Source organism: Pteropus vampyrus, unplaced genomic scaffold (genome assembly GCF_000151845.1).
Source record: "Pteropus vampyrus isolate Shadow unplaced genomic scaffold, Pvam_2.0 Scaffold200, whole genome shotgun sequence".
Lineage (NCBI taxonomy): Eukaryota > Metazoa > Chordata > Mammalia > Chiroptera > Pteropodidae > Pteropus > Pteropus vampyrus.
Window position 1 is genome coordinate 3,188,656 of NW_011888981.1, and position 24,191 is coordinate 3,212,846.

Consider the following 24,191-nt stretch of genomic DNA (forward strand, 5'->3'; position numbering starts at 1 on the left):
TTTAGATAAAAATCTAATAAGAATATAGTAATTCAAGATATGTTGATTTTAAAATAAATAGTTATTGAGTTATCTCGAGAGAAAAACACAAAATGAGAAGCTATCTTTCCATTTTAAGAATAATGGACAGGACAGCCTAGTAGGCTAAAACTAAATAAAAAAGAGAGGGGAAAAATATATGACAAATTTGCAAGCACCTGTACAGTTGATAATTTTTTAAAAAAATTTTAATCTGGAAATAAATGGGCATAGAGAAAATATGACAGCTCTTCTAAAACAAATGAAATGTGATATTTCCTTTTATTCTATTGGTATTTATTTTAATCAATTAAGTTTGCAGTGGGAAGGGCCAATTGGGATCTTAAATTATGCAAACAGAAGATATTCTCTTCATATCAGGGAGAGAGGGAAACAAAAGCTGTGGAGACAGGAATAAGCAATGGACAAGGAGCCGCTGAAAACAGTCCCATATAAGAAGTGAAATTACTTTTTTTTTTTTACAAAGAACTTTAAAGAAATTTCATTATTGTGTCATTTCTTATATTCATTTAAACTTAAAATACGTTTTTGTATGTTTGCTTTTTTCTTGACAATTTGTTACATAAAAATGTGCTCATTTTAACATCAAATTCTATGATATTAATATATCTGGAAATCTACACTTAAGCCTAAAACTTGGAAGATATTTATATCTAATTTTAGATTATTTGAGTATTTTTAAAGATTTATTTCTGATTATCTCTAAAGAAGGGAATTTGGAAAACTAAGGGAGAGCTAACTTATGCTTTATTTTTAAAGATATGCATTTTTAAACTAATATGTATGGGTGGTGAGTGAACAAAAGGAGTCAATAAATGTTAACTCTCTTAATGAAAACCTGCCTGTTAAAGTGTAAAACAGACCAACTATTTCAATCTTGAATTCCTTAATCCTATTTATTACCATGAAGAGCTTAATGAGAAAACCCTCAGGTATCTTTAAATGTAGCTCCTTTTCACACAGCACCACTTCATTGTTATTACAGGATTAAATGTGACCAGCCTCACAAAGGAAGAGCAGAGGTACCACACTGTTCTGCAACATCCTGTCTGCAAGAGTGCCTTGCAGCTCTAAAATTTTACTCAGCAAGTGCCAAGTGCAGTTCAATGCTACTGTTTACTACTACACAAAGTCATTATCCTGATCCTCAGATGTGCCTGGTTGCTAAAGTATGAAAAAGACCTTGGAATTGTTGACAATTACAGATACAGGTGTGCGGCATTACTATAATTGTTCCAATAAAAAAAAAAATTCTAATCTGTAATTAGTAATTAATACTAGGTAGAACAAAATTTCTCATTTTCTATATTTGAAACTACAACATTTCAATGGGAAAAAGGATATTCAAATGGCTAAAAAGAAATAGAACAGTTTAAAGGTTCATCAGTCAGAAAATTCCTAAGAAATAACCAAAAATATTAGGAATTGTGCGTGTGTGCGTTTGAGTGTGAGAGTGAGAGAGTGAGAGAGAGAGTGAGAGAGAGAGAAACATGATCTAGTATGTATAAAAGCTAAAAATAATTCTAAGACAAAAATGGAACACAATACCATTTGGCCTATTACTGTTAGAAGCTATCAATTTATACCTAGTAGTTAAAGTGAAATTTATCATGGATTACTAATAGAGAAGATCCATCCCTTTGGGAGAATTGAAAACTTTTGCCATGTTCAATACACAACTTCTCCAGGTTTTGTTCACTTCTTTTCTCTGAGTGTAACAGAAGCTCTCCATGAAGAGAAAAGATTCTTCATCATTTCTGTGAGCTAAAGTAAGTTACCTGATAACACTTTATTCCTGATGCAATGTAGGGTAAGAAACACTTCTCCTTTAATTATTTTAAAACTCTGACATTTAGAAACTTCGTTATTTTAGGCTAACATATGTAATGAGTATACATACATATCAGACAAACGATAGTTCACATTAAATATATGAGTTTAGTTATATATACATAGAAAATTTTAAAATATATTTATAGCTACTAAATATAGAATCATAATATATAAATGGCAGAATCAAATGTATGCCTTTTCATTATATTTTCTATTATTCTGTCCAACTGTTAAAATAATAGATTTGAAGTTCTACTAAATATATAGTCTATCATTTCCCACCATGTTAACTGACTAAAATAGAACCGCACACTAAAAATTATGTAAGAAAAAGAAGTATAGTAAATTTATTTACTAATTCTCTGTAGAGTTCAAAGGTACCTTTCCTTGGGATTTGTTTCATAATCAATTTTCTTTTTCTTTAGACTCAGAGATTGTCTGGGAATATGGGTACTTCTGTTATCACAATAGCAGAAGATATAAAGAAGCAAGAAGATATGTTAGGCATAATTGGGAAAGTACTTAATCTCTTGGTAATTGTTTTCATGTATATCTATACCACATTCTAATGGTCTCTTTCACAGGTCTGCATTCATGACAAAACCCAGCTCTAATAATAATGATTTCTAAGACTGCTCTTTGAAAGTACATTTCCAGAAGATCATAACACACATTACAGGGTAAGTGGCTTGCTCTAAGCACAACAATGAATATGGACAATAAAGACTTACTGCCAGAAAACATACAAGACCTGGTTTTATCAACATGACACAAAAGCAAAAATGCTAAACATTTCTCTGAGAGCATATAGTGAATATACATTATTTATAATCAAATTGTATTTAGATTTGTTTTCTTTCAGTCCCAAATAATCTACCTAATATAAGAAAGGGAAATTTAGTCAGTATAGGAAAGAAGGCTAACAAAATGTACAGGAAAATAAAGTTTTAGAAGAAACGCACACCTTGTAAAGATTTTTTGGTAGTTAAGCAATTTAAGTAAAAGATTACAAGGAAAATAAACACAATATAGAAAAAGCATCTTGTTTTCTTTCTGATGAATTTGAAGTATATATTGTCTCATTTCTCTGATGAATTTTGGTAACACAAAATAGAAGAGGCCCACCTACAGGATAAAAACCTCAACTCAATCTAATAAAATAGTATTACGTGTTTACGAAACATTAATTGAGTAGACTAAACTGGTATAAAATCAAATAAATTCATTGTGCAAATATTTAATTTTCAATTAAAGAATTTATCCATTCTTACTTTGGCTAACATGAAATATATGGAAACAAAGCAATCGTAGATCCTTAAATTACTTCTCTGTAATTCATAAATCCTTACAAGTGATTAAATACTAAAACTCAATCCATAATTATTTGCAATCAATATCCCTACAATTAATGTGGTTAATGTGAATATCTTAAAACATAATCCTATAACAAAATAGTTTTGCCTGGTAAACTAATTTATTCAAAAGAGAGTTCAAGTTTTAAGAGCTGACCTAATAATTTGACTTTATAATTATAACCCTAACTCTAAACCTATATTTTTTCTCTGGCAGATTAATAGTTGTAAAAATTATACATAAACAAAAGTTGTGTTTTTTTGTTTTTGTTTTTTAAAGGGCTGAAATAAACATTGAGTAGAAGAAAATACCAATTTTTTTCACCTAGAACCATCTTAAATTTTCACTAATATGTAACACAAAAAATAAAGCAAACTATTCTTTGATATCATACATTTCAAAACAAAACATGACTCCAGTTAAAATATCTGCAAATGAGATTACTGAAACTATATCTTAAGTATATATCATCAAAAATGTTTGTCCATTAATAAAATGTTAGTCAGAAGTTGTTTTGCTACAGAGCTATGAATTTAGTATGTAATTAGCAGTAACTACATAATATATAAGTGCTGGAAGGGAAACATCAATGAGTTTTATATAAATATGATAAACATTTCTGTATCTGATGATTAACATGAAATTTTTAATCTCCTCAATTTTGCTATTACTTAATTTATTGAATTTATACTTCCCAACTGAGCCTTAGCCAAAAAATTGTTTTAGGGATTCATGTCAACCCTGGATATGCTGAACTTTGGCTCAAGTTAGCAGTTAAGTCAGACATGAGTCCAAAAGAATGAACTACGTGGAAACCCACATCAAAGAGTCAAAGATTTCTAGCAAAGGATTAAAGTATAAATGTTTTTTACACACTTATTTACTTGCTCTACCCAGATGGAAGGGTATTCCATGGAGAAAAAAAAGTGTGTGTGTGTGTGTGTGTGTGTGTATACACAAATGTAATCTTTTAGAATTTCTCATGTAAACCCAATTTAATGATTGTTTTAGCCAATTCCTTTTTTATGGGGTCTTTTAAAAAGCATTCCACTGATTTAAATATTAGCTGTTTAATATTTAATTATGTAATGGCAATATAACTGACATTAAGTAAATGTGAGGCCCTTGAGTCTTTGAGCCGCTCTTGCTTGGGCCCGCTTCCACATCTGGAAGTGTTCTGTTGCTTTACTTTCCCTTCTAATAAAGCTATTCTTTTCTGCTAAAAAAAAAAAAAAAAGTAAATGTGAAAACAAACACAACTAATTCTTAATAGGTTTACAATTTAACTATTTGGAAAAGGAATATGTGTGTCTCCAATATATATGGTACAAGTCAAGTTATTTACAGAAGAAATAGAGAGTTATGGTTAATCTGGCAGGCTGGTTAGGTGGATTTTTATTAAGTAAGTTTAAAGTTTAACTGGACTACAATGCGAGAAGTGAAAATCAGCATTAGGAATACCAGTAACTAATAGGAAAGGAAGAACCATTCTATTTGGGGTAATCGAGGAAGGTATCTCTGAAGTGCTGCAGATATTTTACCATTATAAACCTATAAAAAATCAAATCAGTTGGTAACCCATCTAAATTTTAATTCAGGCAACCTCTCTCCTCCCTTATAAAACTTACCAGTATAATTACTCAACAGATAATGTGGTATATTCTATACGAAAGATATTTCCACATAAGATACCTTTGACAAATTTGAGAATTCTAGACAAAAGGAATGAACATTCTGATGACCACCTATGTGTCAGACACACTGAGTGGCCAATAACATACTTAAAATTTTGGCACTATGTACTCTCTTACCAGGAACGAAATGGCATACAGAACCTGATAGTATCTTGTTTCTGAATCATAAGTAGAAATAAATATTTTTCAAGAAAACTGAGGCCATATTGCAACACAAAATTTAAAAAAATAAAATGGCATGCAATTCTACTTAGCAGAAGAATCTTTTCAAATTTTCACCTATTTCTAGCAGTTTCTTTATTATAACTGCAAAGAAATGGCATATTACATCTCAAAAGTTTCAAATAAACTATTATAAAGAAAACTATAAATATAAAGTACTATGTGTTATGATAGCTCAATCATTTCTAATTATTTGTGTCTCAGGCATGTGTATTAAACAAAATAACTATTTTCATAAGTGAAAATATATTTCCTACCAGTATCAAATCAGTATTTTGCATTTAATAGCACTAATACAATTTCTAGCCTTCAAAGAACAAAGGCCCTTTGGTTGCCCTGAGACTTAAAAATATGGGTAAGTTTTCAATTGTACACTTACATTCAAGTAAATTTTTAGTAGTATCTTTTGGATTTAAAGAATGTGATCATATTTAAATTAAGACAGTTACTGTAACGACAAAATTAACTTTATACTCAAATAGTATACTCAACTTAAACTGAAATACCGAATTTATAAGGAATATAACCAAAGATAAGATATAATAATAAGAACTTCGGACACAAAAAATCCAGTGTGAAGATAATCAGATGGTATACTAAAGCCTGCAATAATCGGCTTTGCCCCACCATAGCTAATTATGGAAATGTCAAACCAATACTTTGAAATTCAGAAAATTTTAATACTAGTATATACCATCATTTAGCTAAGCAGCCAAAATAATAGATATTTTATAATGTTCCCAATAAAAAAGTCTTGTGCTTGTTCATTCTACATTCCTCTATCACATATATTATTTATTCTTTTCTCTTTTCCATACTGATAAAATCTATCTACATCTCACTTTTGAATTTAAAAAATATGTAAATTTAATAATGACCATATTACTGCTAATAAGTTAAACTTTACCAAATGAATAAAATTCTGGATTTCATTTTTTCTCTTTTGTTCTTTCCAAATCTTTAAACTAAAAGACTGAACTGGATAACTCTAATTTCCCTTTCTACTTTGAAATGATACTTATATTTACCTCCATACTATGAAACTAGCACTAAAAATATATTCTTATAACACTTTAGTAAATGATTTTTAGCATGTTTCACTAAATTAATAGCAAGTAATTTAATGTGCTCAGTGGTACTGTTTACTGAACATAGAAACATGTCATTTTCAAAAAATGGAAGTGAGATGAGGTGAACGTAAGGAACTCTGAAGTAACAACATTCAACTTGTTAACTCCACATTCATATATTTTTCAAAATATTTCCAGCCAAGAAAGAGGATCTCCATCTAGTGGCCAGTGGAGTATCTGCAAGCTTATTAAACAGCATAAATTTAAGTGACAGTGGCTAGAGAAAAATAATCCTTGTTTACAGTACAACTTTCAGAATAACATAGCTATAATAAATGTAAGTCAGAATGCTGAAATTAAAATAAACACATCCTTTATACAAAGATTTTCCTATCCTAAAATCTCTCATGAAAATAACTACTTTCTCTCTATAGAAGCTTTTATCATTTTTTTTTTTTAAAGAATACTGGAAGGTAAGAAACCCTAATACGAAGTGTTCTAGTTTCTTACCTTGAAGCTATGGCTTCGAATTTACTGTTTCATAATTTTTCTAACAACTCTCTTAATAAAGTCTACTAAGTTCTTTAAAGAGAAAATTTTAAATTGTATTTTTAAAATTACTAAAATTGCTACATTTAGTTGCCTAACAGAGTTATGTTACTGACTTCATGTTAGTCCAATGTGCTAAAACCAAGTAAGAACACTAAGGAATGTCTTCATTTTATTGTGTTCTAGGACAGGTGACTACATAGTATCAAATTAGAGGCCACCCAAAACAACTAAATATTTCCAGAATAATTTTGAATAAATCAATCCATCAAACTCATACCTACATATATTGAGGGACAATAATATCTAATATTTAAACTGAATCTTATTATTCAAACTGATAATGATAAGTAAACAAAAGTATTCATCCACTAAGATATTTCAAAGGACTAATTACAATGTGATTTACCTGAATCATTTCGTAGATAAGATGACATGGCTGGGATGAGGCAGGACTGACTAAGAAGCTCCAGAAGAACAGAAGGAAGAGCATTACTGTTCTGTCCTCTGCTCTCATGAGATGACTGGGCTTCTCCATTTACTGCACCACTCGCAGGATTTATATAACTTGCAAGAACCTAAAAAAAAATTGCTGGATTTAAATTGCATTTAGGCTTCACATACTTCAGAAGCCATGTTTTGTTACATATCCAGTCTGAACAGCAAGAATATATATCTTCAACTAAATCAATGTCTTGTACTATATGCTCTAAAAATGAGACATTTTTTCTTTAGACTTTCAAAAGACAAGGATATGTTTTGAATGGTGAGGGACTACATATGACTAGACATATAGAAGCAATCTACCTAAGAACACAAATTTAAAACCTTAGTAGCAACTCTGACATTATTTGTTTTATTGAATAAATTCAATTTACAATTTGGAGATGATGGAATCTCAGAATTTTATACTAAAATGAGCCTATCATTCTAGAACTGCAGAAAATAAATGCTTAAAGACTCAATTTTAATCATTTAGTCGATGCGGGAACTAAAGCTAATCTTTAAGCAACTCCCCTTCTCATTTCTATACTAGTTCATCTTTCCTGATTCTAGAAAAGTCATAGAACAGCCTAAGAAAGAAAGATATAAATAATTTTTTTAAAAAAGAGTTGATTCAGCACTTTAGGTGAGAAGATGACTAGAAAAAGGCAGGTATTCTAGTTATTAAATAATTTCATCTTCGTCACTTTCTTCTCAAAGAAGCTAACTGAGAGGGGAAGTAGTTTAGAGTTACAAGTGGGGAAGAGCAGTTTTTGTCCAGTGGCATCTTAAATGCACTGAGAGGAAGGAGCATAACTGGCTTCATAAAAGTAGCTGAGGATGACTTGGACAGTCATTGATGCTTAAAAATCAATACGAATACAAAAAATAATTTAGCTATTATCATTGACAATATCAACTTTCCAAATATACCTGCAGAAGACAAGTAACATGTTCCTCTTCCAGCCTCTGTTTAGTTAAGGCTTGTTCCACATCCCATCCAGAAGCTGTAGAGCCTGTTCCAAAGCCAGTCCCTTTGGCCCAATATAACTGCTGTTCTTCTGTTGATGTAGGGTTATGAGAGCTTGATACCTGTGGCTTATAACAAAAATAAAAATTTATTACTATTTGGTGTTATTTATCCTTAAAAATATTTATCAGTAGAAATATAAATAGTTATGCCTCTATGGAAAAACAGTGTGGAAATTCCTCAAAAAATGAAAGAAAGAATTACTATGTGACCCAGCAATTCCACTCCTAGGTATACAACCAAAGAAATAAAAACTGATACTCAAAAACAGCAAGACTATTCACAATAGCCAAAAAGTAAAAACACTCACCAATGGGTGAACGAATAAATATATTGTGGTATATACATACAATGGAATATTATTCAGTGTATGAAGTACTGATATATACTACATGGATGAACCTCAAAAGCATTATGCTAAGTCAAAGACGACAGGCACAAAAGGTAACATATTGTATGATTCCACTTACATGAAATATCTAGAGTGGGTAAATACACAAAGACAGAATGCAGACTGGTAGTTGCCAAGGGTTAATGGAAGGAAAATGAGTAACAAATATGCATATTTAAAAATAAATAAATAAAGATTTAAAAATATTTATCAGGAAAAAACGGGGTAAAGCACTTTAGGGCTGTTAAGAGTCAATGACTCAAAATTAAAGAGAGAAAACAGTGAAAAGAATAGGAACATGAGCCAGATCTTTTAGGATGAATCTTAGTAAAAGCATATATCAAGAAAACTCTGTGATGGTATCATAAGTTTTTTATCACAGTAAGCAAGATTGCTTCTATTTCTAGAAGCAGTAATTCTTAATTTCTTCCTTGTTCAGAATGTGATGTATAGAAAAATCTCTTTTGAGAACAGAGAACATATTAAAAATGTAAATAATGAACAGACAGAAAAAAATGACAGAACCATTGGTCTTTGAAAATAACCTCAAACTCTGTAAAAGTCAACTCATTATTATTTTTGTGGATTGTAAAATTAATTTTGTAATGACAATCCTCCTTTAAAGATTTTTCATTAAATTTAACATACTATGTACCCTCAAAACATTTGCAATTAAATATTAGTTTAAAGGGTAACTTACAAGTAATATCTTTGTGTTTTCTTTGTGTTTTCTTTAATGAGAATATTTTCTAAGGAATAATACATACAAACGATACTTTTATAAATTGATGTGCAATATAGTTTTATGGATCTAAGATTGAGGAATTCCATCTTTTACATTTTATAAGATAAAATGTTAAAAGAAATCATGAACATTTTATTACCATATAAACATTTACCAGTAGAATGATAAAGGTTATTAATAAAAACAGCTCTTTTTAAAAAAGATTTGAAAATGTGAAGTATAACAAATACAGAAAGAACACAAAACAAATAGATCAAGTTCAATTAATTGCAAGCACTTATTGAACTGTGCAGCTCAAAAATTAAAGATCATTGCATGTAAGAAATTGTCCTCGTTCCATTTCCTATTTGTCACACCCTCATTCCTCTACAAAGCTAATTATAATTCTAATTTTTATACTCATTACTTCCTCATTCTTCTTTATAACTTTACCACCTAAGCATGAAACCCTAGTCACCAGAGTTTTACTTTGTCTAATTTTTAAACATCATGCTGTATAAATTCCTTTATGTCTGGCATTTTAACTGTATTTGTGAAATTCATTAATGCTGTTACATGCAGTTGGCTGTTATTTGTTTTCTTTCAACAGTTTACAATATTCCACTACAACTTACTTGTCCATTCTATCATTTTTACATTATTTATTTTATCCAATCTACTGTCTTTATATTATTATAAAGGATGATGACGTAATATCTGTGTTGTGTTTCAAATTTTACACCTTCTGATGGGTGTGTAGTTGTAGTATATTAAAGGTTTTTGTTTGTACTTTTCCAATAACCAATGAAACAGATCATTTTTTCTCATTATTTAGATATTTAGATAGACTCTTTTGTGAAGTACCCATTCTACCATTTCACCTATTTCTCTATAGGGTTTTCTGCCTTTTTCTTTTGTAATTTTTGAAGTTCTCTGAATATTCTTGATACAAGTTCTTTATCAGATAGTCACAAACATAGTGTCTCATTCTGTGGCTTCCATTTTCACTCTCTTTTTAGTGTTTTGGATGAAAAAAAGTTGGTAATACACTGTTTCTTTTAAAAATTTTCACATATTTTATGTACATATTTCTTCAGATTTATTCACAGGTATTTTTTTGTTACTATTCTAAGATATCTTTAATAAGCTCATTTTATGTTGTTGCTGAAATATAAATAACTTTTTATTTACTGTACCTGAATATTATGTCCTCATTAAACTCACTTATGCCATTAACTACTTTGGATTTTTCTACAGACACGATAGCATTATCTTGAAATAATGAGGGTTATTTCTTCTTTTCTTTGTTTTTTTTTTTTCTCTTGTCTTACTGTACTGGCTAGAAGCTACCATTCAATAATATGACTCTCTAAAGTTCAATTAAGGAAAGGAACAAAAATCACAGTATAAATTCAGCATATCCTAGTAGCTCATTAAACTATTAAATCTTTCCTGCTTTTCAAGTAGATGGGGTAATTCATAGTTTTCTTAAAGAGCCTGATAGAGAACAATTAGTTCACAGTGTCTCTTTTAAATATTCTTTGCTTCAGGGGCCAAAAAGGAACACACAAGTCTCTGAAATATTAATTACTTCAGAAAAATCTATATTCTGTACTCTGTGAATCTGACTTAGTTTTTCATAATCTAAAGAATTAAACTTGAACCTACCTCTGCTTGATTGAGACTAGAGTTTGGAACCCGCGGGGCATGGTGGCTCAGAGCAGAGAGGCAGACAAGAATGAGGTGTAGTGCTCCAATTTCCAATGCCATCCGCCTTAGAAGCACACCATCATCAGTTGTCAAAGGTGTAGTGCTAAATAAGCTACGAAGGACATGGAAAGGAAGGGTTGGAAGCACATTGGCTGATGGAGATTGTAGAATATGGCCTAGATTAAAAAAGAGAAGAACTCAAAATTAAAAATACTTGAAAACACAATAAGGAAAAATATACGGAATCACAAATTAATGACAATGTAATAGAAAATTATACCATTAGAAAACAAGCCAAAAACCACAAATATAATAGTAGTATCTTAAAATTTAATATAAGTAGCATCTGTGAAAGCTCTGTAAGACACCATATATAAAACTCCAAAAAGAAGTTGAAATATGTTCATATAATAGTTAGACTTTCAAATTTATTATAAACTAAATTTTAAACTAAAACATAATTTTAAAAGAAGCATTAAAAGTTTCTTACAACAATATGAAAATAATTGCTTGCCTTCGTTGTAGTTTCAACCATGAACAGATAATGAAAGAATGAAACTATTTTGTTTTGTTTGAAATATAGCTTTCTAGCTAGAAAAAAAGTGTCAAATGCAAAAACAAAAACAAACAAAAAAACCCCATTGCTACATGAATTTGTGGATGAGACAATCACTGCAGAAAGGAATATCAGATCAAATAATTAGAAATTCCTGATCTACTGAAGTACATGCAATTTATGTATGAAACCAAACAACCAGGACTATTTAGTATGTAGCAGCTGTCATTTAGTAACGACTATTTTTTAAAAACTAAAATAGTTTAAACATTTTTAAAGAATCTTATCAATATGAAAATGCAAAAGAAAAAGTATATGCTTTGAATGTTCAAAAGTTTCAGAGTTACAGGATTCACAAATAAACTCAGTTTTATTAAATGTACTTTGTGGTACAGGGTCTAATGATCTAACAGTGAATTCTTTCTAAATGGCATGTGAAAGCTATCACCTCTAATCAAAACCATGACTTTAAAAAAACAAAAAAAAAATTAATTTTCAAATAGAATGATCATTAACCGAAGAAGTAGAAATAAATCAAATGAAAATCTACTTCACAGGCCATCCTAAGTGTGATTTTTCTATTCCCTTCTATTAAATAAAATTGCCAGGCCAATTGACAAAATCACCATAGTTTTCTATTATTATTCTATATTATTGTATTATGGAACATATGATCATATGTTATTTTCCTCATTCTGTTCTCTTTAATCTAAATATTGGTACCAGATTCACTTTCCTAAAAAATACTCTCATCACATCACCACTTTGTTAATGTTTTAATAAATCTTCCTATTCAGAATAAAATCTGAATTTCTTAATTACCATTCTATGATCTGTTGCCAGTATCAGCTTTTAAAATGAACTCTTGATGTTGCTTTTTAGGCAGATTTTCATCTGCTAACTTATCACTTCTCATATATTCTAAGCATACAAATACCACTAAAACCATTCCTTCTTTCTGACATAACTCAACTCAACTGCAATCCTTCGTGGCTTCATTAAAAACTGCTATGCCACTTTATTCACATCACTGGGTAGAAAGGAAATCACCTCACACCTGCGATACTCCATAATGCCATACCTCTCTCAAGGCTTTTATAACTTATGATGTCTATATGTTTATATACATTCCTCATTGCTGTTAGTGGAGGACACTGGCTACTTGTGGCTAGGATCTAAATACCTGCCTCATCTTTAAATTCCTCCAACAATGTCCAGCAGTTTTGTGAGTACTCAGTAAATAACTTTTGAATGGATAAAGAAATTAAAATGAAGATAATCTTTAGGATTTATTATATCTATTATTGGAACTAAGTTGCCCATATCAAATCATCTCGTAGCTTAACTATGAAAGAAAGGAATGATTAATAATAGGCAACAATCTAAATAACTTTTAACACAACTCACCTATGTTAAGTTTCATTAATAACACTAAATACTTACTTCCTTCTCCATCGTCTGTCACTCCCAATACCAATCGAAGAAGGCACTGGGCATGTTTTCTCTCTTTCAGTAGCACTTCGGCATAGCCCGGAAGACGAAGAAATAATCCAAAAGCAGCCAAAGAATGGGCAGGTATGGGAGACATGGTCTGTACTGCTGACTTGATAGGTGGAGGTTCAGCTGCAATGGTTTCTGGTGCTTCATAAACTAATTCCCCTGATTGTTCAATGGTCACCCATTCAAACTGATCACTATCCTTTGGCTTTTCTTGAGTGGTAGATGTTACGACTGGGGCACTCACCTAAAACAAACAAACAAACAACACTTTCGTTTGGCTGTATGCATGTTTCAAAATCAAGTTCAAATTAATGACTTGACTTCAAATTATCTCTTTAAAATACAGAAATATAAATATCAAGAGAGACTTTTTTTTTCAAAGAGCTTCCAAACACAGGAGTTACATGATATCATGAGTATGATGGTGTCTGCCAAGTACCTCTACTTCGAATTTACTATTTTCTGCTTTGTAATTAGTTAAGTATCTGTAGACAGATTCTTTGAGACTATGTAAATATCTTGTTTCTCACCAAACTTTGATCTGTTAGAACTAGTATTTTTATAATTCTTGCCTAAAACAATAATTACTACAGTGGTTGCCAAATGGTGACTTTCTAATTCTATCATTCCTTCTACATTTATTAGTTGGCACTGAAATGTAACCAAAAATGTTTCCTTCTTCTTCATCTATTTACTTATTCATTCATTTCTTAATTTATATCAACATGGATTCTAATTTTATTCTATAGGTTATCATCTGTTACTATACTATTATATTTGATGCCCTGATAGAATTGGACTTGGCTAGTATGACCCCCTTAAAGCAGGCTTCTGTATCTAGTCTGCAGGATATGGATACAAATCCCCTGCCCCAATCCTAGAATTTTTCCAAGGAGCCCAGGACCTGAGAATGTGATCCTAATTGGAAACAGGGTCTATGCAGATGTAATTAACTTAAAATGAGGTCATATTGGATTAGGGTAGACCTTAAATCCAATGACTAGTATTCTAATAAGGACAGTGAGATACAGACACCCAAGAAAGATGGCTACATAAAAACGTAAGCAGAAACTGGAGTGATGCAGCTATAAGCAAATGAATGCCATTCACTGTCAGCAACCATCAGAAGCTAAGAGGAAGGAAGAAAGGATTCTCTCCAAGAGCCATCATAAAGAGCATGTCTCTGCTGATACCTGATTTTGGACCTATAGCCTCCTAAAGCATGAGAAAAATTTCTGTAGTTATAAGCCACCCAGTTTGTGGTCATTTGTCACAGCAGCCCTATGAAATCAACACAGGTACATATGTACTGAGAACATGTAATTAGAATAATTCCCCTACCTTCTTCAACAAACATAAAGAGCTTTGTATTTATAACTCTCTGTGCACCATACTTCCCCCCACTAATAAAAGCAAACTGAATATATGCACATCAATAACAGTAACATTAATGCGCAGGTAAAGAAGTAAATGTTTTTTTAAACTATCTAAAAAAGAAATGGCCCTAAAAGTGGAATAAAAGCTATTTAAAAAACATAACATATTTGGATAGAAGTATACACTATTTTACCCTCCCATTTGCAGTAGCATTCATAATTAATATCATACCTAAAGAAGCATAGAAACAAAAGTTACAGTGTGACAACCATAAAAATCAAGGTAAATACTACAGTGTAATCAATTAGGCAAATATGCTCAGTCTTCGACATTTCTTCAGGACCGACTAATTCACATAAAGCTCTGTGTAAGTGGAACTTTGAAATTATATATATACATAATACTCACAGAATGTAAGTGAAAGGGTACCTCCAAAAGCTTAATATAAGTTAAAAAACAAACAAAATATTTCTCAATAAAACTGAAAAAGAGTTTATAAATGAAAAGAAAAAAAAAAGAACAAAGAGCAGTAAATTGAATTGATATAGTTAATTAGAAACCTTATCTTACCTGTTGAATTACTTCTGGATAAAGCATAGGTAATCTTTCTGCAATAAGAGCCAGTCCACCCATTCCTGCAAAAACTTGTAATGGTGACTGAATGGGACAGGTTTCAAGTAAAGATTCATCCAATAGTCCATCCATACATTCATCACTTGGAGTGAGAGCCTCATCTTCCGGACAGCTACCAAGTAAATCTCCATGATCTAAAACAATAAATTATAAAAAGTAATATTCTTCCATTTACAAAGCAGATATTGTCATGTTTCAAATCAAAAAAAGAGCATATAGTTCAGTTATCACGATACAGCTGTATTAAGGCTAGATGCTACAAAAATGTTTAAATGACTTTTGATGTTGCCTCCTATAGTCTTGCTACTCAAGGTGTGGTCCATGGACCATTAGTGCTCTGGCATCACCTAAGAGCTTTTGAAATGTAAAATCTCAGCTCCCATCCTAGGCCTACTGAATAAGAATATGCATTTAACAATGTTCTGTATGTAGGTAGTTTATAAGCATACTGAAGTTTGAAGAGCATTGTCCTTTAGGGCATAGCTGTACATTACATTCTATGTAAAATAAGTAAGTCCTCAGAGACTCACAGCAAACATTAATATATGCACATGCAATGCTCTAAAGCTCCAATTAGGAAAAAGTGAATAATAAGAAAGACTTCTTACTGAAAACTAAAAATTATACCATATTGGTTTAGCTTTGAATTATTCATAAAGGAAAACCAAATGGTAAGTATATTCACACATAACCAGACCATATAAACATTAAAAAAGACAAAAAATCCTGCTGAAACTTTGGGTAAAGGAAATGTACTAAACTTTACCAAAGAATACAAAAGGCTAATAATAATTAAATATTGAACTTTAACCATAAAAAGAAAGGAAAAATAATATACCATAAGCATGCTAAAAAAAATCATTGCTTAAATAGCATTTATAGTAGTGAAAATTGGAAAGAATCAGAATGTTTCAATAATTGGGGAACAAATCGATTCTGTTATATCTACATGAAAAAAGCAGGCAATAAAAATTCACATTAGAAATATTGAATGGAAAACATAAGTAAAAATAAAAATGTATGATCCACTTTTGTCTGAGGGGAAAAAATGTTTCTGAGCATAAATACCACTCTACATAAATGATTGGTAAATTGAAAACTGTAAATTGGGATTCTCACTTTGATTACAAAATGATACAGAATTCACATATCTCATGCAGAAATAACATTAGAAATTAAAGCACATGCGCTCATAAGTGATACTATAAGAGGAATTAAGATTAATTCCCAATAGTAAGAATGGCAATTTTTTAATATTTACAAATAACTCAGCCATAAAGAAAAATATCTTTATCATAATTTGATGTACAAAAAAAGAGGTAAGTTAAGTCATCAGCTATAGAAACTCCTGCCTCCTCGGAATACAGACTAGAATTTTAAAGAAATATCATACACATACCTTTTTCAGGGTGTAGTCTTTTAAAAGAATCTGTTTTTGACAGACTTGGGTCTGTGATAACTCTTGATCCCAATTTAACAGTCAGATCTATTGAGCGGTAACCCTGAGGAAGTTTTCGGTCATATAGGAGAGTTAAAAGCTGGGCAAGGGTCATTTCAGCTGGCAATGGCTGGCCTAAAAATGACAGAACCAAGTTAAACCTGGAATCCGCGAGGGAGACATTTACTTGATTCAATTTAATCAATTACTTAATGATTTTACTGAACTATAGGTGGGAGTTTGATTCTGACACCAAATTCAAAACAATTTAAAATCAGCCCATGCAAAGTTTACCAAAATTAAATCTATTTCTGACACGTGTGAACAATAATGTCTGTAGAAAGTGTTAATTAGTCACTAACCAAATGGTGGGCCAAGATGTTCTGAGCCACAGCAGATAGAAACAAAGAAATAGATATTCCTATAAATCTGGGGTTGACAAATCTTTCCTATAAAAAGCCAAATAATAAATATTGCAACTAAAGGAGACCAAGCAGTCTCTGTTGCAACTACTAACTCTACCACTGTAGCATAAATAGAGCTATGGACAATACAAAAATAAATGGACACAGCTGTATTTCGATAAACTTTAAGAGGCATCCAGTCCACAAGCCATAGTTTGCTGACCTCTCCTAGATTTAAGTCAACAATGTAAAGCTAAAAAAGAAAACCCATTCAAAATTAGTTGAAAATTTGATTATGATACAGTACAAAAATAGAGGTAAAATGGTTATCACCTTGACCAATAGAAAATACTATGGTCAAAGAATATGTTTTAGCTGAGGAGAAAATACTGCTTAACCATTAGTGATATATCTAAGAGTTCTACTGCTAGAACTAGTTATTTAAAATTTGCCTCATAATGCTTCATATACAACTTGTCATGAACTCCCTAAAACATTAATTTTACTTATCATTTTATGGCACATTGAAAGCAAAATTTAGGAAGCTAGTAAAGCATAAATATGCAACATGGTGTTAAAAGGATATGTAATAGGCTAATCTCTTTTTTTGTTCTCACTTCTTTTGCAATTGTATGGACAAAGTCAGTAGTTCGTTTATCTCATCAACAGCATCTGATTAAACATGATCCTGGAGATTACATGTCTGATTTATATAGTTGTAAAATTATTAAATTTCTTAAAGATATTTTATTATTGTGAACATTACCTGCCAAGAATTTGTGGAACAGATGAAACACTGGAACAGTAATTATTTTGTTGGCAGTCTCTGCTCCTGAGGAAGCACTTCCTATTTTATCAGGCATTGTCCTTCCTCTCCTGGATGGTGGGCGAGGTGGTGTAGCTGACACAGCACGTTTAGATTGGGATTTTAGCCCTAAAAGTAAAGAATCAGTAAAATTCTATATAGCCAACACATTAATGAAGTAAAAGTATATTTCTATGATATTTTAATAAAACACCACATTCCTAATAACAAAAGACAAAAATAGTTATTCTAATATCTGATCTCTTGACTTTATTTGTCCTTCATGACACTACATGAATTATTTTGGCTGCATTTGTAACTATTTGCCAAGAAAGTAAAAAATATGGCTAACTACTACAGCCTATGAGATACAGATGACCATCTATTTACTAGAAAGTGGTTTTGTGCAAATGTGTGTAGGAAATGTGCTCTTAATTTTCTCTGAAATAGAACAAATTAAACCAATACAGAAGTCTACTATTTGAGAAGTAAGGGAACCTACGCTGAGCATTCTCTTTTGAACTAAAATCATCACACTGATGTGAAAGAATATATCCTCCAAAATTACCAGTTATCTTGGCCATTTTTTCTTCTTCTTGCACCTAACAGTAAAAACTCATTTTTCAACCAATTTTCTTTTATTTTTATTTTCTAATTTTATGTAATGAACACATCAAAACATAAATGAAAACTAGGGACTGTTTTTTCACTGAGCTTTTGCTTTTTTAAAAAACAGGAAGGTTATACAAAAATTTGTTAACATTTAGTGGATTTTTAAGAGTGTAATTCTCTGTATGCTGTCAAGTTAAAATTCAATATCTAAACTATTCACACAAGTTCATTATCTGGTGAAATACAGTCAGCTTTGGACATAAAATAAGGTTAATAATTCCACTGCCAAAGAGTCATGGATTTCTGGTATAATAGTTTTATAACTAATATGAAGACATCATGATGTCACTTTTTGTATTAACACTTTTTATTACATGTAGTTTCTATAAATCTAAATTGTTGTATTTTATAGAAAACCAAACAAAATAAAGAGTATAAAAAACATAAAGCATACCTGAAGCAACAACAACACTATAATTGTCCTGAAATCCATTTTCTGCCTTAACTTTTTCTTTCTCTTCATGGTTTTTCTTTTCTTTGTCATCTTTTTGTTCACTAATTAGTTTAGCAGTAATACTTGGTGTATCTGTAAGACAATATTATGTAAAATACATTGCTTTTCAAAATCATTAAGAAGGGAAACTATAGTATCTGTGGAAGATTATACAAGATTATGTTATCGCTAATATATATGCATTGTAAATGGATTTAGAAGAAATATTGTGAGGCAAAATCTAATATTTAATCTTTGCAAATATCAACGAAAGGGACTTACCACTGTACTAAAGTCAGGACACTTAAAATCCAATCTCTAGAAAATATTATATATTACAATAGTACTACCTCTAGAGGCAATGAAAACCATTACCATGAAAAATTTGCTTTATTTTAAGCATAGTTCAATATGCTTGCCACCTAAGTCTAATTTGTTCCTCATAACATGTATATCAAGAAAGAATATTATTTTCAAAAATAAGGGACAGCCTTAGCAAGATTACTGATAACCTGTAAAGGGCAAATATGGAACTGAAGCTCAGGACTCATTCTAAAGCATTACAGGAGACTCCGACTTATTCTACAAGTGGGAATGTAAAGAACAAATTTCAGTAACAAATTTCTTGTTTTGTTACTTTTGTTTAGTTAGGAATCTTATATAACAAAGTAACATATTTAATAGTACTTTAAGAAATTCAAAAAGCTAGACAATCTTTTCTAATATCAGAAATATTTTTCACTAAGTGGTTATGATGGATACAAATTCTCTTTTTACTTTTCTTTTTTAAAATTTATTTATTTTTATTTTTATGGTGACACTGGTTAATGAACTTTTTACTTTTCTAAATTAACACAATTATGATCCAATTATTTATGTTAAAAAGGTGCAATGATATGATAAAACAGCATCTTTTGTATTACCTATTTTACTGCTATCTTTGAGTATGTGAAAATATCGCAATGACCTCAATTTCTAGAGCTTCTTCCTAACTGCAGATTGCCTTTTATAAACACCATAAATAAATACATAATGCAACAATGTATTTTACTTACAAAAACCACCAAGCAACCCAAAATGGCAAACATAGTTACACAAGCCAGAGTAAAATATTTAAGTAATAATTTAAAACCCCTCAAACAATTATTTCATAGCATAATCAGGTAAGAAAACATAAAGATCATTAGGTGATAAGAATTTATATAGTGTTATCTCAATAAATGCCATTCAAATAATAAAAGATATCACTAAGAAAAAGTTTTCTCAACTTTGTTTTAAATTGTTCTGGTCTGGAATCCATTCTGGCCAAGAAAAAATAAGCAAGACCAGATTTACTCTCCCCACCTGAAATAACTAGAAATTAGGAAGATAAATGAAATAGCAGTTTTCAGACACTGGGCATCAGGAAGGCAGGACAGTGATACCTGCGAGTAGAATCAGATGAGGTGAACCCTAGGATTGTTCCAGTTTACTGCCTAGTTTCCTAGGCCACCGTTCAGCACAACCCAAGTATCACCTAAGGTGAGGATACAGAGCTGAAAGGTAGCCAGCTGCAGTTCACAGGGTAAATTGCCAAGGAGAAAGACTGCATAGCAAGCAAGCTCCAGAGATCTACAGAGTGTCTCCTTTGAGTCTTTAGTGTATACTGATGAGCACTACATGTGAAGAAACGACCCAAAGTCAGAAAAAGTACTACCCAAAATTGGCAAGTGGACCAACTCAGGGTCTAAAATGAGGGTTGGAATATCTAGTACTCCCAATGCCTAGTGAATTTCTAACAGAGTTCTCAGAAGAGTTGTGCCTCAGTAGTGAAGCCAAATTAGCCCTATATCTCAATTTTCAAATATGGCACCCTATTTCTATTCCAATACAGTACTTAATTAAAATTCATTAAAATTAAAAATTTAGTTCCTTGGTCTCACCAGACAATATCATGTTCAACAGCTACTGTACCAGACAGTATAGGTTTATAAAAAATTTCCATAATTACAGTATGTTCTGCCCTAGATTAAAAGGTGCTCTGTTCCTTCCTACCTAATGAAGCGTAAAAGCTGGCCCTAGATGCAACGATCTGTTTTGAAGTAACAGAATACATCTCAGGACAAAATAAAAAATATCTATTAGAATACAAAAATATCCAGCACCAAAAAAGTAAAATTTCACAATGTCTGCATCCAATAAAATTTTCCAGGCAAAGAAGCAATAATATACAACCCAAAATAAGAAGAAAGAAAAAAAAGACAAATATGTTCAAGATGATAGAGGAAAGTGTGTATTATTTATGTAGGATAAGGAGATATAAGAAAGAACCAAATAAAAATTCTAAAAGATTAGACATCCAAAATTTTAAACAGAAGAAAAAAATACTGGGAAAAAGGAACAAAGCTTCAGTGAAAACAATTTCAAGAGGCCTAATAAATGTGGAATTGGAATCATCAAATGAGAGGAGACAGGGAGACAAAAGATATCTGAAAAAATAAATAATGGTCAAAAAGTTTTCCAATTTCATGAAGTCTATAAACCCACAGATTCAAGAAAGTCAACAAAGCCAAATCATAAGAAACATGAGGAAAACTGGAAGGCACATAGTACTCAAACTGTGTAAAACTAATGACATAAATCTGTGAAAGCCAAAATACTGACACATAATATTAAAAACAATATTGTCCAAAGCTATAGGAAGTGGGTGAAATTACCGATTAAATAATTTGGGATTACTCGTTTTTATATATGTTGATAAAATATATACACACATGTAAACATCATAAAATATATTGGCTAAAGATTATAAACACGCTTTTAAAGGACCAAAAATATTGATAATTAGAGGTTAACATTCAGCATTTTCTTTTTGATGTTTGCTCAGGACAATTATTTTTGGATTTTTTACTAGGATATAGTATTTTTCCAAAGCAATCAGTTTATTTTATTTTTTTTAATTTTCAGGAAAAGAAGGAAACTCATCTGTAAAATATCCTAAAAAATGTAATATTATATTTTAAAACAACATTCTTTTATAGAAAGATAAACAAATGTTAAATTTCCAGTTATTTTGTAATATGTCTATCTTTTTCCATTATCAAGTTAAACATATAAACCTCAACAGCTGAATTTCAGTACTCTTACCCACTTCCTTACTATCTTCATTTAATTAATTAATTTCTCATTTTTGTCTTCATATAAAAGGATAATTTCTGGGCTATGTTAGAAAAAAGTTGTAAAACCAAATTTTCAGAAAAGTTAACAGTAACAGATAAGGCAGACAATTTCAAATAAGAAAAAAGTTATTCATTTATTTAGTATTCTCCCATTTTATTGTGTAATTTTTAAAAAGGTAAGAAAATATTATAATTTTATGTACATGCTTGTGTTAGATGCAGTGACTAAAACTGGAAAAGAACCTTTTCTACCTTATTTTCTCATAGTGATCATATCCATTCACGTGGTTTAACTTAACAGCTCCAAAATCTCTTCAACCCAGACTTTTATTCTAACCTTTAGGTTTGTATTACACCTAAAAAACAGACATCTCCAGCTTTTTTTCTGAGATACTCCTAACATCCTTCAGTTACTGGTGTCACTTAAAATTTAGGCACTCCTTCTAATGTATACAGGTAGAAACGCACTCACATTAAAATGCAGTTAAATTTCCAGCTTGTTTTTTAATCTGGCAACATACATTAAGATCATAAATACTTTGAGGGGCAGAATATGTGCCTGGTTCACTTTCATTTCCCTAGGACAAATTACTGTGCTTACAAATATTTAGCAGATACTCAATGAATTCATTCACTGATTAGGATTTCTAGACAATAAACTCAAACCGACCACAGCTGATCTGCATTCTGCCATCAAAAACTCTAAGTTTTTAATACATTAATAACCTGTATGTTTTTTAAAGGCATCATCTGAGCACTTCTGTAACACGGGCAAGAAATCTAGCAAAAAGATCTCTCTGCTTTCTTCACTGACACTCTAAACAAAAAAGTCACACCAATCAACTCTACCTATTTTCATCTTTTGACCACTCATTTACCTCTCAGATTCAGTAAATGTTTATTACTTAGAATCTTGTCATTCAACCTAATACCCTGGAATTCATCTACTATAAAATAGCCAGATGGTAACTGTGAGAAAATTCCATTAATGGCTTCTAACAGCTTGTTGACATTTCCAACTATCCATTCTGTCATTAATACACATAAACACATTATACCAAATAATTACAGGTGCTGGAATGCACATTTTTCCTTTTTCATCGGCTACTTACTCATGCTTCAAAATGTGAAGTTATCTTGACCTTTTCTCGTCATTAAATGAGTGAATGAATGCAGTAAAATAAAGTTATAAAAGTAATAAAATTCCATATACATCTAATATAAGATTAAAGAAAAATTAATATTTAAATCTGACTTACCTGACACTCTGTCAAGAACTTCGGATAATGTTGTTGAGACTGGCAGATGAAGTGTACGGAACTTGTGGCCTGCTCCATACATTGGATGCTGGATGACATGACTAGTAGCATTAATTCTACCTTTGTAGAGCTGAAAATGAATTTTTAAAAAATCATGATGTCATTTTTTGAAATATGTATCATGAAAAATTTCAAAGGCATAAAAAGATGAAAAATTCAACAATGCGTATAAAATATAAAGGGCTTGTTTTAAAATTGGCACATTATCATGTGATTTCTTGGTCAACTTTTACATTAGCATTATTATACCTAATATATGTCACTTTTCCCCACATCGAATTTCACTATTCAAGGTAAGGTACAATTAGGTTATTCTAGGCAGAGAGGGTTATCTGGAAGAGATTATAATGTACAAAAGAGATCATAATGTAAAAAACTTGTTCTAGTTTTAGTTTGCTATATTCGGAATTAGAACATAGAGATAACTGCAAGCTCTGGTGTGAAATTATATCGTTACGCAAACACAGATAACTATGAAAGATTAATTTAACTGTTGAAAACTCACTGGACAGGGAGACTGAAGAAACATTGTCACTTTCTCATCCTCTAGCATCAACTGCAAAAATAATCTACGTATAAACCCTGAAATGTTCCCCGACGTTGGAAGGTTCCCTCTCTGAGGAGACGTCTGAAATAGCTCACAGAGAACCTGGCAAGGCAAGAGATTTCAAAGTTAAATGCAGTATTTATTTGCAGCTTTGTACTTTAAAGAATAAAGAGGAAAATTAAGAATTTGAATTAACTATATCTGAATACATCAGATCAGCAATTAAAGAATACTTATTTCATCTTGAAATA

The 24,191-nt window shown here is 31.0% G+C and overlaps 1 protein-coding gene across 14 annotated transcripts in view; it reads right to left on the minus strand.

Annotated features, from left to right (window-relative positions):
* Positions 1 to 24,191, minus strand: part of BIRC6 (baculoviral IAP repeat containing 6) — a 190,377-nt gene that overhangs the window by 42,221 nt on the left and 123,965 nt on the right. For 13 of the 14 annotated variants that reach the window (XR_002783251.1, XR_002783252.1, XM_023537784.1 and 10 more), the window contains 10 exons: positions 23,899 to 24,042; positions 23,334 to 23,463; positions 18,878 to 19,009; positions 17,773 to 17,940; positions 16,564 to 16,737; positions 15,102 to 15,298; positions 13,098 to 13,398; positions 11,057 to 11,274; positions 8,177 to 8,341; positions 7,170 to 7,338 (listed from right to left, as the gene is read on the minus strand). Coding sequence is in view for 12 of the 14 variants with exons in the window: in XM_023537784.1 (XP_023393552.1) it covers positions 7,170 to 7,338; positions 8,177 to 8,341; positions 11,057 to 11,274; positions 13,098 to 13,398; positions 15,102 to 15,298; positions 16,564 to 16,737; positions 17,773 to 17,940; positions 18,878 to 19,009; positions 23,334 to 23,463; positions 23,899 to 24,042 (1,798 nt within the window). In the remaining 2 variants the exon portion in view is untranslated. Of the gene's footprint in view, positions 1 to 7,169; positions 7,339 to 8,176; positions 8,342 to 11,056; positions 11,275 to 12,949; positions 13,019 to 13,068; positions 13,399 to 15,101; positions 15,299 to 16,563; positions 16,738 to 17,772; positions 17,941 to 18,877; positions 19,010 to 23,333; positions 23,464 to 23,898; positions 24,043 to 24,191 lie in introns of those variants that run through there. The other variant, XM_023537792.1, reaches the window with a different exon arrangement.